Source organism: Hoplias malabaricus, chromosome 13 (genome assembly GCF_029633855.1).
Source record: "Hoplias malabaricus isolate fHopMal1 chromosome 13, fHopMal1.hap1, whole genome shotgun sequence".
Classification (NCBI taxonomy): domain Eukaryota; kingdom Metazoa; phylum Chordata; class Actinopteri; order Characiformes; family Erythrinidae; genus Hoplias; species Hoplias malabaricus.
Window position 1 is genome coordinate 37,120,254 of NC_089812.1, and position 14,320 is coordinate 37,134,573.

At 40.4% G+C, this 14,320-nt stretch overlaps 1 protein-coding gene across 1 annotated transcript; it reads left to right on the plus strand.

Annotated features, from left to right (window-relative positions):
• The first annotated feature begins 8,241 nt into the window (after positions 1–8,241).
• ppp1r27a (protein phosphatase 1, regulatory subunit 27a) lies at positions 8,242–13,988 on the plus strand. Its single transcript, XM_066641676.1, has 3 exons — positions 8,242–8,653; positions 9,204–9,354; positions 13,128–13,988. Exons 1-3 carry the CDS (start codon positions 8,242–8,244, stop codon positions 13,246–13,248), a joined length of 684 nt encoding a protein of 227 aa, XP_066497773.1. The 3' UTR covers positions 13,249–13,988.
• The last annotated feature ends 332 nt before the right edge of the window (positions 13,989–14,320 follow it).

Sequence of the window (14,320 nt, forward strand, 5' to 3'; positions counted from 1 at the left end):
TTCACTCACAACTATTGACACTTTTGAGTCGGCAATCCACCTGCTAACGTGTTTTTGGACCGTGGGAGGAAATCGGAGCAGCCAGAAAAAACCCACGTGGACACAGAGAGAACACACCACACTCCTCACAGACAGTCACCCGGAGGAAACCCACACAGACACAGACAGAACACACCACACTCCTCAAAGACAGTCACCCGGAGGAAACCCACACAGACACAGACAGAACACAGCAGACTCCTCAAAGACAGTCACCCGGAGGAAACCCACACAGACACAGAGAGAACACACCACACTCCTCACAGACAGTCACCTGGAGGAAACCCACACAGACACAGAGAGAACACACCACACTCCTCACACACAGTCACCTGGAGGAAACCCACACAGACACAGAGAGAACACACCACACTCCTCAAAGACATTCACCCGGAGGAAACCCACGCAGACACAGAGAGAACACACCACACTCCTCACAGACAGTGACCTGGAGGAAACCCACACAGACACAGAGAGAACACACCACACTCCTCAAAGACAGTCACCCGGAGGAAACCCACGCAGACACAGAGAGAACACACCACACTCCTCACAGACAGTCACCCGGAGGAAACCCACGCAGACACAGAGAGAACACACCACACTCCTCACAGACAGTCACCCGGAGGAAACCCACGCAGACACAGGGAGAACACACCACACTCCTCACAGACAGTCACCCGGAGGAAACCCACGCAGACACAGAGAGAACACACCACACTCCTCACAGACAGTCACCTGGAGGAAACCCAAGCAGACACAGGAAGAACACACCACAATTCTACAGTATTAGAGAACACAACTGGACTGTAAAATCACTATTGTACTACTGAAGGTATATTTACATTGTGCACCTATAGCGATGTATGTGTATACTACATTTTTAACAGTGTATATATTGCTTTTGAGAACACTAACATGTGCCCTTCGGATATCCAGAGCCAAGTATTAATACCATGAAGTATTTTGCACCTGGATCATATTTTAGGAACACAAAGTTGGCATCCACTGTGGCGAATGACTTTGATGCTGTAGACCAGTTAACAAACCCTCAGGGCTGCCTTTCAAACATTACCCAGGAATTGGCCTGCTTTGTGAGCTCATACAAAACTGTTAGTTTTCTTCTCCAATGCGCAGAATTTTCCACCAATCTTTTATTACCAGCAGTTTAAAATGTTGGGGTCTCTCGTGAAAAACAGAGCATACTTCAATTTTTCTGATGTACATGTATGTCATTTTTGAACCTCTAATTTGTTCTAAATTTCTGCTAATAAAATGTATATTAGGCTACATTCGGGTGCACTTAATATATAGTGAGTATATTAACATCTGTTATTTCTACCACTTTTCTAATACAATTTATAATAATTATATATTTACATACATAAATATAATTTATATGCTTCTAATTTACAAGAGCTGTAATCTCTTGTTTCATTGTTTCTTTGTCTGTAACCGCTTTTTCAAGTCAGGGTCGCGGGTGTTGTAATTTGTATTATTATATATTGTGTTTTGTGTTACTGCTTCATTTATGTTAATAATTTCTTACATGGTCTATTTGTTTGTAGCAATGACTTTTATTTAATTTTATTGCTCATTATTTAAGCACAATTTAAACGTATTTTAGAATTAATAACTAATATCTAATAACTGTCCTGGTGTGTGAGTGAATGAGTGTGTAAGTGAATGATTGCGTGTATGTGTGAGTGAATGAGTGTGAGCCCAGATATTGATTAGCGCTCTGTCCTGGGTGAAATCTTAGTGCCCGATGCAGTCCTCCAGGTGGACGGTCATTCCTGGTCGAGAGTACGCTGTGCGCGTTTGGCTGCTGCTTCTCACCAGTGTGGGTGGATTGAGTGTTCTGAATGTTCTGTGCAGTGTGGATTGTAAAAGCATCCTTGGGTTTCTAGAAAGGCGCTATATAAGTGTAACAATAGAATTAATTTCGGCAGCTCAGAGAAATATACGTCAACTGTATTAAAAGTGTGATGAAAAAAATCGTATGACTAATATACTCGAATAATTTAAATTTAAATAAATATAATATCAATTACATATTGGTAGTGATTTAGTACAAATTAACCGTTCCTATGTAATTTAAGTGCATAACTATTTCAACACAATTTAAGTTTACATTTTTCCACAAGTGGTGGCTGGATTCACATTAGATTTCATTCTCCCTAAGGGCATTACATGACTGAGGAAGTTCTAGTTTAAAGAAGGCGTTAAGAAGAAAGAACTTTTTAAAAATGAGGATTTTGTCACAAAGATTAGATATGAGCTGTGAGAAGACTTTGACTACACTGATATGACCCTACCACTATCCAGAGTCACAGATTAATTCTTCTAAGTATTTCACACTTGGATCATATTCCAGGAACACAGAGCTGACATCCCACACAGCGAGTGACTTTGTCTCTCTGTAGACCAATCAACAATCCATCAATGATACCTTTAAAACACTGTCCTATGATATGAGGTCACCTACCATCCTTTGTCGACTGGGATCCAAAATAAAAGCTTTCCCACACAATGGCTAGCATGTGCTCCCAGATAAGCCATTCTGACAGGTTGTAAAGTGTGCAGATGCCTCCAACTCTGGCTCGGCCAGTATCCCTGAGGTTGGATTTGGAGGTCAGCCCTCAGTCAAATCTCAAGCCCCCAACAGAAAGCTGGCAGACACAAGATAATGAATTGGACAGAGCTCACATACCATACAGAACATACCTACAAGTATAAAGAGGGTACAAACACAATATACAGGACCATGTTTTCAAACTGAGAGCACTAATAGTGCAACATTACTGCATCAGTGAGTTTCCAGGCCGTTACACACTGAACACAACAAGTTTGATGTGATTTTTTTCACATTATAATACACAACTCTGATTGTTTAAATTTAATTTTATTTATTTTGTTTATTTCTCTCCCTGGATCATGTTTACAGTGAAAGAAAGTGGAAAAGACAGCTAAAGAGTCTTCTACTGTAGTCTACAAGTACTAAAGATCTTTTCAGTATAGACCACATTTTAGAGATTCCTATGTCCACAACACAGTGTGGTGTGTTCTCCCTGTGTCTGCGTGGGTTTCCTCCGGGTGACTGTCTGTGAGGAGTGTGGTGTGTTCTCTCTGTGTCTGCGTGGGTTTCCTCCGGGTGACTGTCTGTGAGGAGTGTGGTGTGTTCTCTCTGTGTCTGCGTGGGTTTCCTCTGGGTGACTGTCTGTGAGGAGTGTGGTGTGTTCTCCCTGTGTCTGCATGGGTTTCCTCCGGGTGACTGTCTGTGAGGAGTGTGGTGTGTTCTCTCTGTGTCTGCATGGGTTTCCTGCGGGTGACTGTCTGTGAGGAATGTGGAGTGTTCTCCCTGTGTCTGCTTGGGTTTGCTCCGGGTGACTGTCTGTGAGGAGTGTGGTGTGTTCTCTCTGTGTCTGCGTGGGTTTCCTCCGGGTAACTGTCTGTGAGGAGTGTGGTGTGTTCTCCCTGTGTCTGCATGGGTTTCCTCCGGGTGACTGTCTGTGAGGAATGTGGTGTGTTCTCCCTGTGTCTGCGTGGGTTTGCTCCGGGTGACTGTGTGTGAGGAGTGTGGTGTGTTCTCCCTGTGTCCGTGTGGGTTTCCTCCAGGTGCTCTGGTTTCCTCCCACGCTCCAAAAACACACATTGGTAGGTGGATTGGTGACTCAAAAGTTTCCGTAGGTGTGAGTGTGTGAGTGAATGTATGTGTGTGTTGCCCTGTGAAGGACTGGCGCCCCCTCCAGGGTCTATTCCCACCTTGCACCCAATGATTCCAGGTAGGCTCTGGACCCACCGTGACCCTGAACTGGATAAGGGTTACAGATAATGGATGGATGGATAGACAATTAATCAAACAAACAAGCAAGCAAATAAATAAATAAAGCTAATTGCCACTCTTACATGAGGCTGAATAAAACTCCACCCTTCAGTTAACAACTGCTAAATTTAACAAATGAAAATGGTTACCTCCTGATAATGACTACTATGAGCAGCTTTTAGAAGTAAAAAATATGCTGAATGAATAGCCAGCTCTTTATAGTCACATGTAAAATTGGGCTTTCTCTTAGTGCTACCTCAGAAGTATGGGTGTCCGTTAGTGTTCTCCTCAAAGCGTGATGAGATGTGATGAGATTGTGTAATTGGCTGTTTGAAAAGATGAGGCAGCTGTCTACACAATTCAGAGGAATCCTGTGCTCGTCACCTTTACCCACTCAGCTTAGTAGCATCATGTGACAAGAAGGTGTCTTTAAGTGCACCCTGTAATATACAAGAGGAAGAGGAATACGATAGTCAAGTGTCAAAAGGACACCGCCTGAAGCCACAAACCTCTCACCTCAGATTGTCTAGACTTGAACTCTGTGTCACGTACTGCGCGTAGCACCCGCCTGACCCACACTGAGGCCTTTCACACTCAATACTGGCTTACTCTTACTGATACTGATTTGGCTTGGTGTCATTCCCACAAGCAGCGATGAAGATAGTCCTGGACTACACAGCATTTTGAATTGTGATTTTCCATTTCAAGGAGGATATAGTCCAGAACTAGGCTAAATCTCTGTCTGGGAAACCACCCATAGGTGATGTCTGCAACATGAACGACCAACTGTTTTTATATTTCTGAATCCCACACACAATTTTCTGTTGATTTTTTTTCTCACACAAAACCCGAAAATAGGACTCTAAAGCCCACAAACTGGACCTCACATTTTAAAAAGCATGTATTTTTCATTTTGCCAAGAAGCCTGTCAAGTGACGTAGACCTGAGTGAGTCTGACCATATTGCTATGTTTTTAGAAATGCCTGAAATTATGCAATCTTCCCCATTATTAATTGTAGTGGTAAAAAGAGTTCAAGTTCGTCCTATAACCCCTTGTTTCCACTTTTAATTGTCTTCACCACACAGGAGAGGACAGATTCCATGTCAGACTCGCAGTTGGGTTTCAATGAATTTAAGTTTAATGCGGAACGTTGCTAGTAATTTTATTACAAATAAATAGAAATACAAAAATAAAGATGCAATGGTAGCATAAAAAGGACTGGCGTCCCCTCCAGGGTGTATTCCCGCCTTGCGCCCAATGATTCCAGGTAGGCTGTAGACCCTAAATTGGATAAGGGTTACAGATAATGGATAGATGGATGGATGGATGGTAGCATAAAATTGCACTAATAGCTGTTGGACATGGCGGGTGGGCCCCAATGGCTGCAGGCCTTGTCACGAGCTAAAACACAGTCGGCCTGTGTCAACTGAGGTCAATGGCGGTATCGCTGGTCTGCACTCCTCCCGTCATGCACCTTATTCCCTAATTTTTAGGGTAGCACCTATCACCTATAGAGGGTGCACACTCACAAAACAGCAAAAAACACAAATATGAACAAAATATCAAAACTTATTTGCGGCTCCTACATTAATTGTATTCAAGGTGTAACGTGACAAATGGTGTTCACTCCATGTCTGGTCAGGTTTCCTTCAACATAACAAAAACAAATGTTGGTGATTTCATTAATTGATTGATTAATTAATAAAAAGGTGACATTTATATGTGTTCATCATTATCATCATCATCTTCTTTGCCTTTTAATCCATTTCATGGTCACGGTTAAATGTGTTCATACAACTTTATATTTCTATTTCTCTATTCTCTCTTTGGAGATTCACTTAATGAAGCCCAACTGTAAAAACTGCCTATAGCCAGGATCATAGCCAATGGAAACTTAATAACTTGTCTATACTGAAGCATAAGATATTTAATTTGGTATAAAAATATCTCTGAGTGTTGAGTGCAATGGAATATTGTTATGTGTTAATTTTCTACTGCCCTGGACTCTGCCTAGCACTTAACATAAGCCTCAGGGAAAGGCCAATGGATTATGTCCTTGCTGTTTGTCTTGGCTAGGCATCACCTTCTATAAAATGCTGAAGCTCCAGCTCAGGGCCTGTGAAATCCAAATAGATCCAGCTCAGTCACTCTCTCAAGAATCTGGTCCTTCAGGACAGCTGCAGTGGACGGAGGCATGAACTTCAGAATAGAGTCCACACACAATGCTGACCTCCAACACTAGCAGCATATCCTCACTATGCAGGAACAAGCACATGGCAAACCTTTCCCTATTCTTTGTTAAGGTCAAGGTTGAATCATGATTACTTAAGTAACATTTACTCTGTGTGTGTGTGTGTGTGTGTGTGTGTGTGTGTGTGTGTGTGGACTGGAGTGGGTGCCAGTCCTTCACAGGGCAACCACACTCACACACTCACACCTACAGACATTTTTGAGTCTCCAATCCACCTACCAACGTGTGTTTTTGGAGTGTAGGAGGAAACCGGAGCACCCGGAGGAAACCCACGCAGACACAGGGAGAACACACCACACTCCTCACAGACAATCACCCGGAGGAAACCCACGCAGACACAGGGAGAACACACCACACTCCTCACAGACAGTCACCCGGAGGAAACCCACGCAGACAGAGAGAACACACCAACTCCTCACAGACAGTCACCCGGAGGAAACCCACACAGACACAGGGAGAACACACCACACTCCTCACAGACAGTTACCCGGAGGAAACCCACGCAGACACAGGGAGAAAACACCACACTTCTCACAGACACTCACCCGGAGAAAACCCACGCAGACACAGAGAGAACACACCACACTCCTCACAGACAGTCACCCGGAGGAAACCCATGCAGACACAGGGAGAACACACCACACTCCTCACAGACAGTCACTCAGAGCGGGACTCAAACCAACAACCTTCAGGACCCTGGATCTGTGACAGAGACACTACCTGCTGCTCCACTGTGCCACCCTGAGGAATTACAGTCATTTTTAAAAATATTCCCTCTGTTTATATAGGCTCAAAGGGGCATTTGACTGATAAACAATTTTTTAACGTTTATTTCATAACAAGACAGGTAAAATTAAATATGGATTAAAAATAAGGATGAAAAAGAAAAAAATTCAAAGACCCTAAAACCTGCATTTCAACTCCTCACACCTCGACTTTCTCATTCTCAACCACTGCTGAAGAAACTGGTCACTCTGAACAGGGCTGTTAAGTAATGTAAGAACAGTGCTGTCATGTTTGGTACTTGTGGTATTTTGAAATGAAATCCTTGTGCTTTTTTCACACACTCTCAGAAACATAGATTCTCTACAGGTACATTACACTCACAAAAGGTACAGACAGTATAAATGTACCTTCAATAATTCAGCAGTGGTTTTAAAGTTCAGCTCCCTAAAGGTACATTGCATTGAGAAGTAAATATTTGTAAGCTTGTAAAACAATACCAAACTATGTCAAATAAAATAATATCATATCAAGTCCTTAAATAGAAGCTTTGAAATAAATGCAACTTAAAAACTGACAATTAATGAAGAAGATGGTACAGTACTGTTCCTTACTAAAGGGGCTGAATATATTTCCTTAAGGGCACCACCATAATGTCTGTTTGTCTGAGAAAGTAGAATTTCAGTTCAATTCAAACCTCCTGAGAATTGTGTTAACATGTGGAAAAAGGTATAGAATTGTCCCATTAGTCCTAATCTTAACTTATTTTCACTTATTGAATCAATAAAACATTTCCCCAGGGATGTCCAAATTTTGCAAACGACAATTCAATCCGAGGACCACCTAGGAATCTTTATTTGGAAAACTGAAATGTCAAGCACATGGGAGGAATTGTCGGGCTGCACCTAATGTGTTATAAGGGGGCAGAGTCAGAGGTTACAGAGCATGTGACCATGCTGAAGGAGTGACTTTGATTCAACCACTCTCCGCAGTGCTGAAGTCACTGGATACACTGGATCGTGTTCCCAAAATACATTTACTGAGGCTATAAAGGGACCTGTGTAGTACACCACAGTAAAAAGGCAACCAGAAGTGAAGGGACAGGATCCTGTATATTCACTGCCCACAAATACGTAATGGCAGTATAATGAAGAGAGGAGAACAAGCGAATTGAGACTGGTAGAGCACAGAACAAAAAAGAAATAGATGCCAGAGAGTGTGGTATATTAGCATACAAGGATCTGCAGAGTGGACATACTGGTGCTCTTCTGCTTGAAGTCAAGGGAGGGACCGTGAAAAAGAACAAAGGATTAATATTTTCTGGAGCTTTCCTGGAATTTGCTTGGAATTCTCCGGCTTCCTCCTGACTCAGGAGGGGGCCTCAGACTCGCTACGGCCGGCATGAAGTACAGCTACCAATACCCAGTGTCCCAGTACACACGCCACAGCGCATACACCCCAACAACACACTATACACCAAGCCTTTACACCACAAAGAATTACTCCACTATCTCCTATTCCTCCAGCTACCACAGCTCAACGAAGTACACTCCATCACACTACACCCCACCTGCCTACACTCCTGCTTACAAAAGTACCTCCACGTACTCCGTCTTCAGCAAACCAACACGCCAAGGAAGCAGCTACCGCTCACCTGTCTCCCAGACTCCCACCGTAGCGGTCAAACCTGCCAGGACTGTACGCTTCACCAATGACATCATGCTCCAAGACTACATCAGGCAAGGGGATCTGGAAATGATCGGTCGATTCATGAGGGCCAGGAAAGTGCGAGCTGACACCATATTCCCCTCTGGTAAGTGAGGATTTGATTTGGTTTTGTAAAAAATTATGGAAAAAGTTTTTCCCATATTTTGAAAAATATAGGCTCTTAAAGTTTCTTCCTCTTAAGTTTCTAGGAAGAAAAAAAAATAACTAAATCAGGCATAAAATATCTACTTAATGTGAATTTAAAATTCTTCAATTTTTTAAGAATATTTATCTCCAAAATAGTAACTTCATAGAAAAAAGGGAAAAACATCTTTCAGTGGAAGTCAATGTTAATCATTTTATTAATTTATTATAATTGTGAAGCATTTCTATTGGTCCATTCTTCAAGAAAATTTCACACAACGTGACGGACACCTGCTGTGCTCAAAGTGTGTAGTAAAATAAAAATTGATAAACCTGGAGAGTATGTTTTTTCTTTGGGCAGTGATGACATGGAAATGTTCATTTAAACTGAAGTTTAATAAGTCAACTGACACCTAGAGACAGATGGTCATCGGCAGCAGTGAAAGTGTGAGAATAAATGAGTCAAGGAATTCATTTTTTCTTTTGTTTTCTTGATTTGTTTCTCACCACAGGCATGGCAGCTCTCCATGAGGCTGTCCTCTCTGGAAACCTGGAGTGTGTGAAGCTCCTCGTAAAGTATGGAGCAGATGTTCACCAGAAAGATGAGGATGGATGGACGCCTCTTCACATGGCCTGCAGTGACGGCTACCCTGAGATCGCACGGTAGAGTCAAGCTGACCATTTGTGCCACAGATGAATTCAGAGGCACAGAATTTCGCTATTTGTCAGAAGTTATTATTTACAATAACAAACAGCAAAAACAGTATATTTGTTCGATATCAGTACAGATTTTTTTTGTGGTTCAGAAATTGCAGTGAAAATTGAATGAATCTGATGAAGCCCTTTAAAAAATCAACCCTGAAACAGCATGTTAAGGTGCCTACACACTAGACGCTGACAAAGCAACAGAAGTGTAGGCCCACAGTGAATTTACTATTTTGCTCTGTCAGTTCAGTGATAATAGAAATGACTATTAAATAAATAAAATAAAATAAAAACCACTCCACAGAGAGTCAAGAAATTTAAAACCATTACAATTTTAGCTGCAACAAATTCTAAGGTGGAGGCACAGCAACCAACGCAGACTAGGATGGAACAAAATCCAAGATGGAGGAGAGGTTAATCGGGGTGGTGAATTTTTTCCTGATTTTGAATGATGTCAGAGAGGCAGCCTGGCACAGTTTGTCTTTCTTCAGTGAATGTTCTGGTCTTATCTTAACTTCAAATGTGATGTTTCCTGCTGGATTTCAGACTGTATGGAATCCCCTCTACCCCTGCTCCAGCCAAATACACACTTTCTAGACAGGCAAGGTCTGACATGCAAATGCATCTTTGCATTGTCTAGTGTGCAGACATCCAAAGTGATGAATCATTAATATATATTACCTAGGATCTTATATATATTTAAACTAATGCCTTCTCAGTGAGCGTGGGCCTGGTATAAAGTTATATATAATCACAGTAAACACAGACAGATAATAATATAAAACACATCAGAAATATAAGACGATGTTTTTCTATAAAGTAGTGGGTGAGAGTGAGTTTGAAGAACAGTGTTTTGTTCAGATTCTCCTTGATTTGTATAAATTTGTTAAATCCACAGCACAATATTTAAAATCATTAGTTATTCACCACTAAAACTAGGCACTGGATGATAACCTCAACTAATACGGACTGGAATAAAGTTATGTGGGTTTTATTCTAATGTTGGCCGTTATTTGTTGTTTCTGGTGGCTGAAACTTTTGCACAGTACTGTATACTGTATTTCCTTTTTACACAACTCTACAGTATAATGACAGCTAATAAACAAAATGAAAGAATGCAATTTTCAAATGAGGAAACTTGGTGGTGCTGTTATGTAGCTGTCACACAGCTCCAGAGTTCTTTTGTTGTTGTTGTTTCAAACCCCACCTCTGTCACAGTCTGTGGAGAGTTTAGTGTGTTCCCCCTGTGACTGCATGGGATTCCTCCAGCACATTGTGTTTCCTCCAACAGTGCCAAAAATAAATGTTGAAAGGTAGATTTATGAAGTAAGATTATTGTCAAAAATAAACATGTGCATGCTCATATACATTCGTATATAAATATTTAATTTGTACACAAAAGTCTGTTTTGTGTGTGTTTTGTACGAATGCGACTTCAAAAATATACGATTATAAAAACTGACGCATACGACTTGAATTATTATGGGTACGATTCCTAGATTACGAACACGAACTGGAAAGTGAGAAATCACTGTTAAAAATACGTCACGGGACTCACAGGCGAGACGCTTAGAGCAGAATCAGTCGATATAGTGTGCATGCGTGTTCTGCTGCGTCTTGTTTTGAACTGGTGGGAGAGGTGTCAAATGAAAGCTTATGGTGTCACCTTCTGCCCAATGTATGTTATTTTACGATTATATGGTATTTACCTGGATTGAAGTGTATTTACATATTAGAGCCCCAGTTTTATTTTATTTTCATGTGGTAACTGAAGAATACAGTGGAACAAGGAGAATTGTAGACAGACAAATTAGAGTTTGTTAGTTTCAGGATAATCTCAGAAATTCAGTGATGCCAGGTTAATACACACAAGTTGTATAACCACAGATATATTTAGTACAGGTGATTTGTTTTTCCCAAAATCAAGGATTCCGTATATATTATAAATCTGAACACTTGACTGAATAATACTTTGTCTGTTCAAAATCCCAAGAACTAGGCCATTGATTTGATGAATGATTTATAACTTTTGGATGACATTTATTTTTGTACAGATTATTAATTTCCATTCCCTTTCATATTTCTGCATTTTATTTTTGTGTTTTATTTTTGAAGCAGATTCCTCATTAGTTGTCCACATTTTACATAATAACACTGCTCCGATGAAAGAGGATAGTTCCAGCTTTTTCATATCAGACCTTCACACTGTATCTGTTTTATAGAGTGTGACATTTATGAAGTGAAGAATGTGAAGAATGTAAGTCTGGAACCACCGGTGTGTAGAATTATAAACGTTTAGTTCAGCTAATAACTATATTCATGAAAAGGACACATTTATTAAAAGTAACATCATCTGAGTTGTATTCAATTTTATTTTGGTCATTTTTTTTATCTGTTATTTTGTTTTGTTGTAATTTTTCCTGCTTGTGCAATATGAAGCTTTTATGCCTGAAGCATTAAAATAATAATAATAATCTAAAATATTACATATAATGTATTTTTCTGTGGTTGAATTATAATGCCAGATAATAGAAACATTGCATTCCCATGTTCATTATCTATTTTTAAAACTCTAAGAGCAGGCAAACCATATTTAACTTAGTTAAAAAACGGTTTTTTAATTCATTTAAAATAAATTGCAACCCCCACCCCATGTTAAATTATAATGTTAAAACACAGTGAACACACAAGTCTTTAATTCCACACAAACTGATAACACAAGCGTGTCCACGGAGAGTCTAAGAGTTTGGGACTTTTATTTTAACTGCAGAGAGCTGCTAAAGAACAGGTGATCGCTGAGACTGACCAATGAGGTGTAAAGGGTGCTTTAAGCCCGCCCACAGTTCCCAATCAAAATAATGAACCGTATACAAAACACGAACTGTATTCTCGTATTCTTCGTGTGTTCAAACTGAAAATAAATAAATAAATGAGCCGGATTTTTTTCAATTCTCCCATTCTCCATTCAGTCCAAGAACCAACCTAATAAAATGTAGACGAACCCTGCCGCCGCCACCAGTGCAAAAGAAGACGCAGCACACCGCGCATGCGCACTATGTCGAATCGAGTCCGCTCTATGCGTCTTGCCTGTGAGTCCAGTGACGTATTTTTGACAGTGTTTACTCACTTTCCAATTCGTTTTCGTAATCTAGAAGTCGTACCCGTAATAATTCAAGTCTTTATAATTGTATATTTTTAAAATCCTTTTCGTACAAAACACAAACAAAACAGACATTTATGTACAAATTAAATATTTATGTACGAATGTATATGAGCATGCACATGTTTATTTCTGACAGTAATCTTAGATTGACAGTGTAAAATTGCCCATGGGGTAAGTGTGTGAGTCACTGTGATGCCCAGTGATGGCCTGGGTCCCTGTCTAGTATTGGTTACTCTATTGGGCCCTGTGACTCCATGTAGGCTCCAGACCCACTGCAATTCTGAACAGGACGAAGCAGTTGGAGGGAGGGAGGGAGGAAGGAAAGAAAAAAGAAAATTTCAATGACAGTTGTAATTATGAAAATGATTCTAAAATATATCCATAAAGTTTTCTAACTACAAAGATGCCATATGAAATAGGCTAATGCTTCAGGCTAAGGTTTCAATATCATTATTCAATTTCCAATATATCAGTAAAGGAAAAGTCTTTGTGATATTGTGGCTTTGTTTATTTCTTGGCTGTGCTTGTGTTAGAAACTTATAGTAATAGTCAGTATTTCTCTTGGCAGGTATCTACTTTCTCTGGGTGCCAGTACAGAAGCTGAGAATGAGAATGGGGAGAAACCAGCTGACCTTATTGACACCGACTGCAAAGAGTTGATTAAAATGTTCGGAGTGGGCTGTGTCTAAAGGATCCAGGGGCCTTAAGTCTGATTTTATTCTGTCTGAGAGGATGGGGCCATCCAAGAAGCTACTTTTAATTGGTCAAGACGACACTGCTGTTGGAACAAGGACAGTCCAGTGGATTTTTTGTGTGTTTTTTTTTTTTGTTGCTTTCTTCTTGTTATTTTTATGAAAAGCCATACAGGAGTGAGTGCACCCTCTAAATATATTACCTTAACCAACATTTATGCTTCGCTCTCATACTGATGGCTGTGTGAATGCCTTTTCCCCATTTCTGCAACACTGCAATTCCACACAAGCTGCCCCCCTGTGTAAGTTTACAGTGGGACCCTTTCTGGAGCGTCAGCTCTTATTACACTGTGCTGACAGACCGTCGACGCTCAACCCAGCTGTATCATTTCATCAATGCAAGTAACGTCATCAGGTGTTAACCTAACGTCGCCAATAATAGACTGGGACAACCCTAAATCATGCTGCAGTTGCTGGTATTTTCAAGGAACTGTGTTGTATCTGAAATATGGTGGTGATTTTCTGGGATTACGTAATGCTTGAAAATGCTTGGCACCTACTACTCAACCTGATGAGGCACAAACTGTATTGGCATTAGTTGACCAGTAGAGAACTAAAAGGAGCAGTATGTCTCTTGTCTGCTGGAATTTGGGGACAATGCTGAACAAATTCTTATTACAGCAGCATTTGTAGATCAGCAGTAATTTCCTTGTGTAAAGACAAAAGGACACTGTACTTAGCCACTTGTAAAGTCTTGTTTTTCTCTTTTTTTTACTCTTTTCATGAATAAATGTGCTTTTATAACTGTGACCATTTTAGCTGTTGTTCTTTTGTATATATGAATAATAATAATAATAATAAATGGAATTTTTAAAGCGCTTTTCAGTAACCCAAAGACGCTGTTACAATCAGATGAACACAAAGACAATCACATCCATAACACTATATAACATACAATGATACAAAACAGGAACAAGGTTTAAAAAAAAAAAAAAAAACCATACATAAAGCCTTTCTGACAGCTGTCACAAGCATGCTTATTCCAAAAAGTGGCTATTGTCATAAAGGC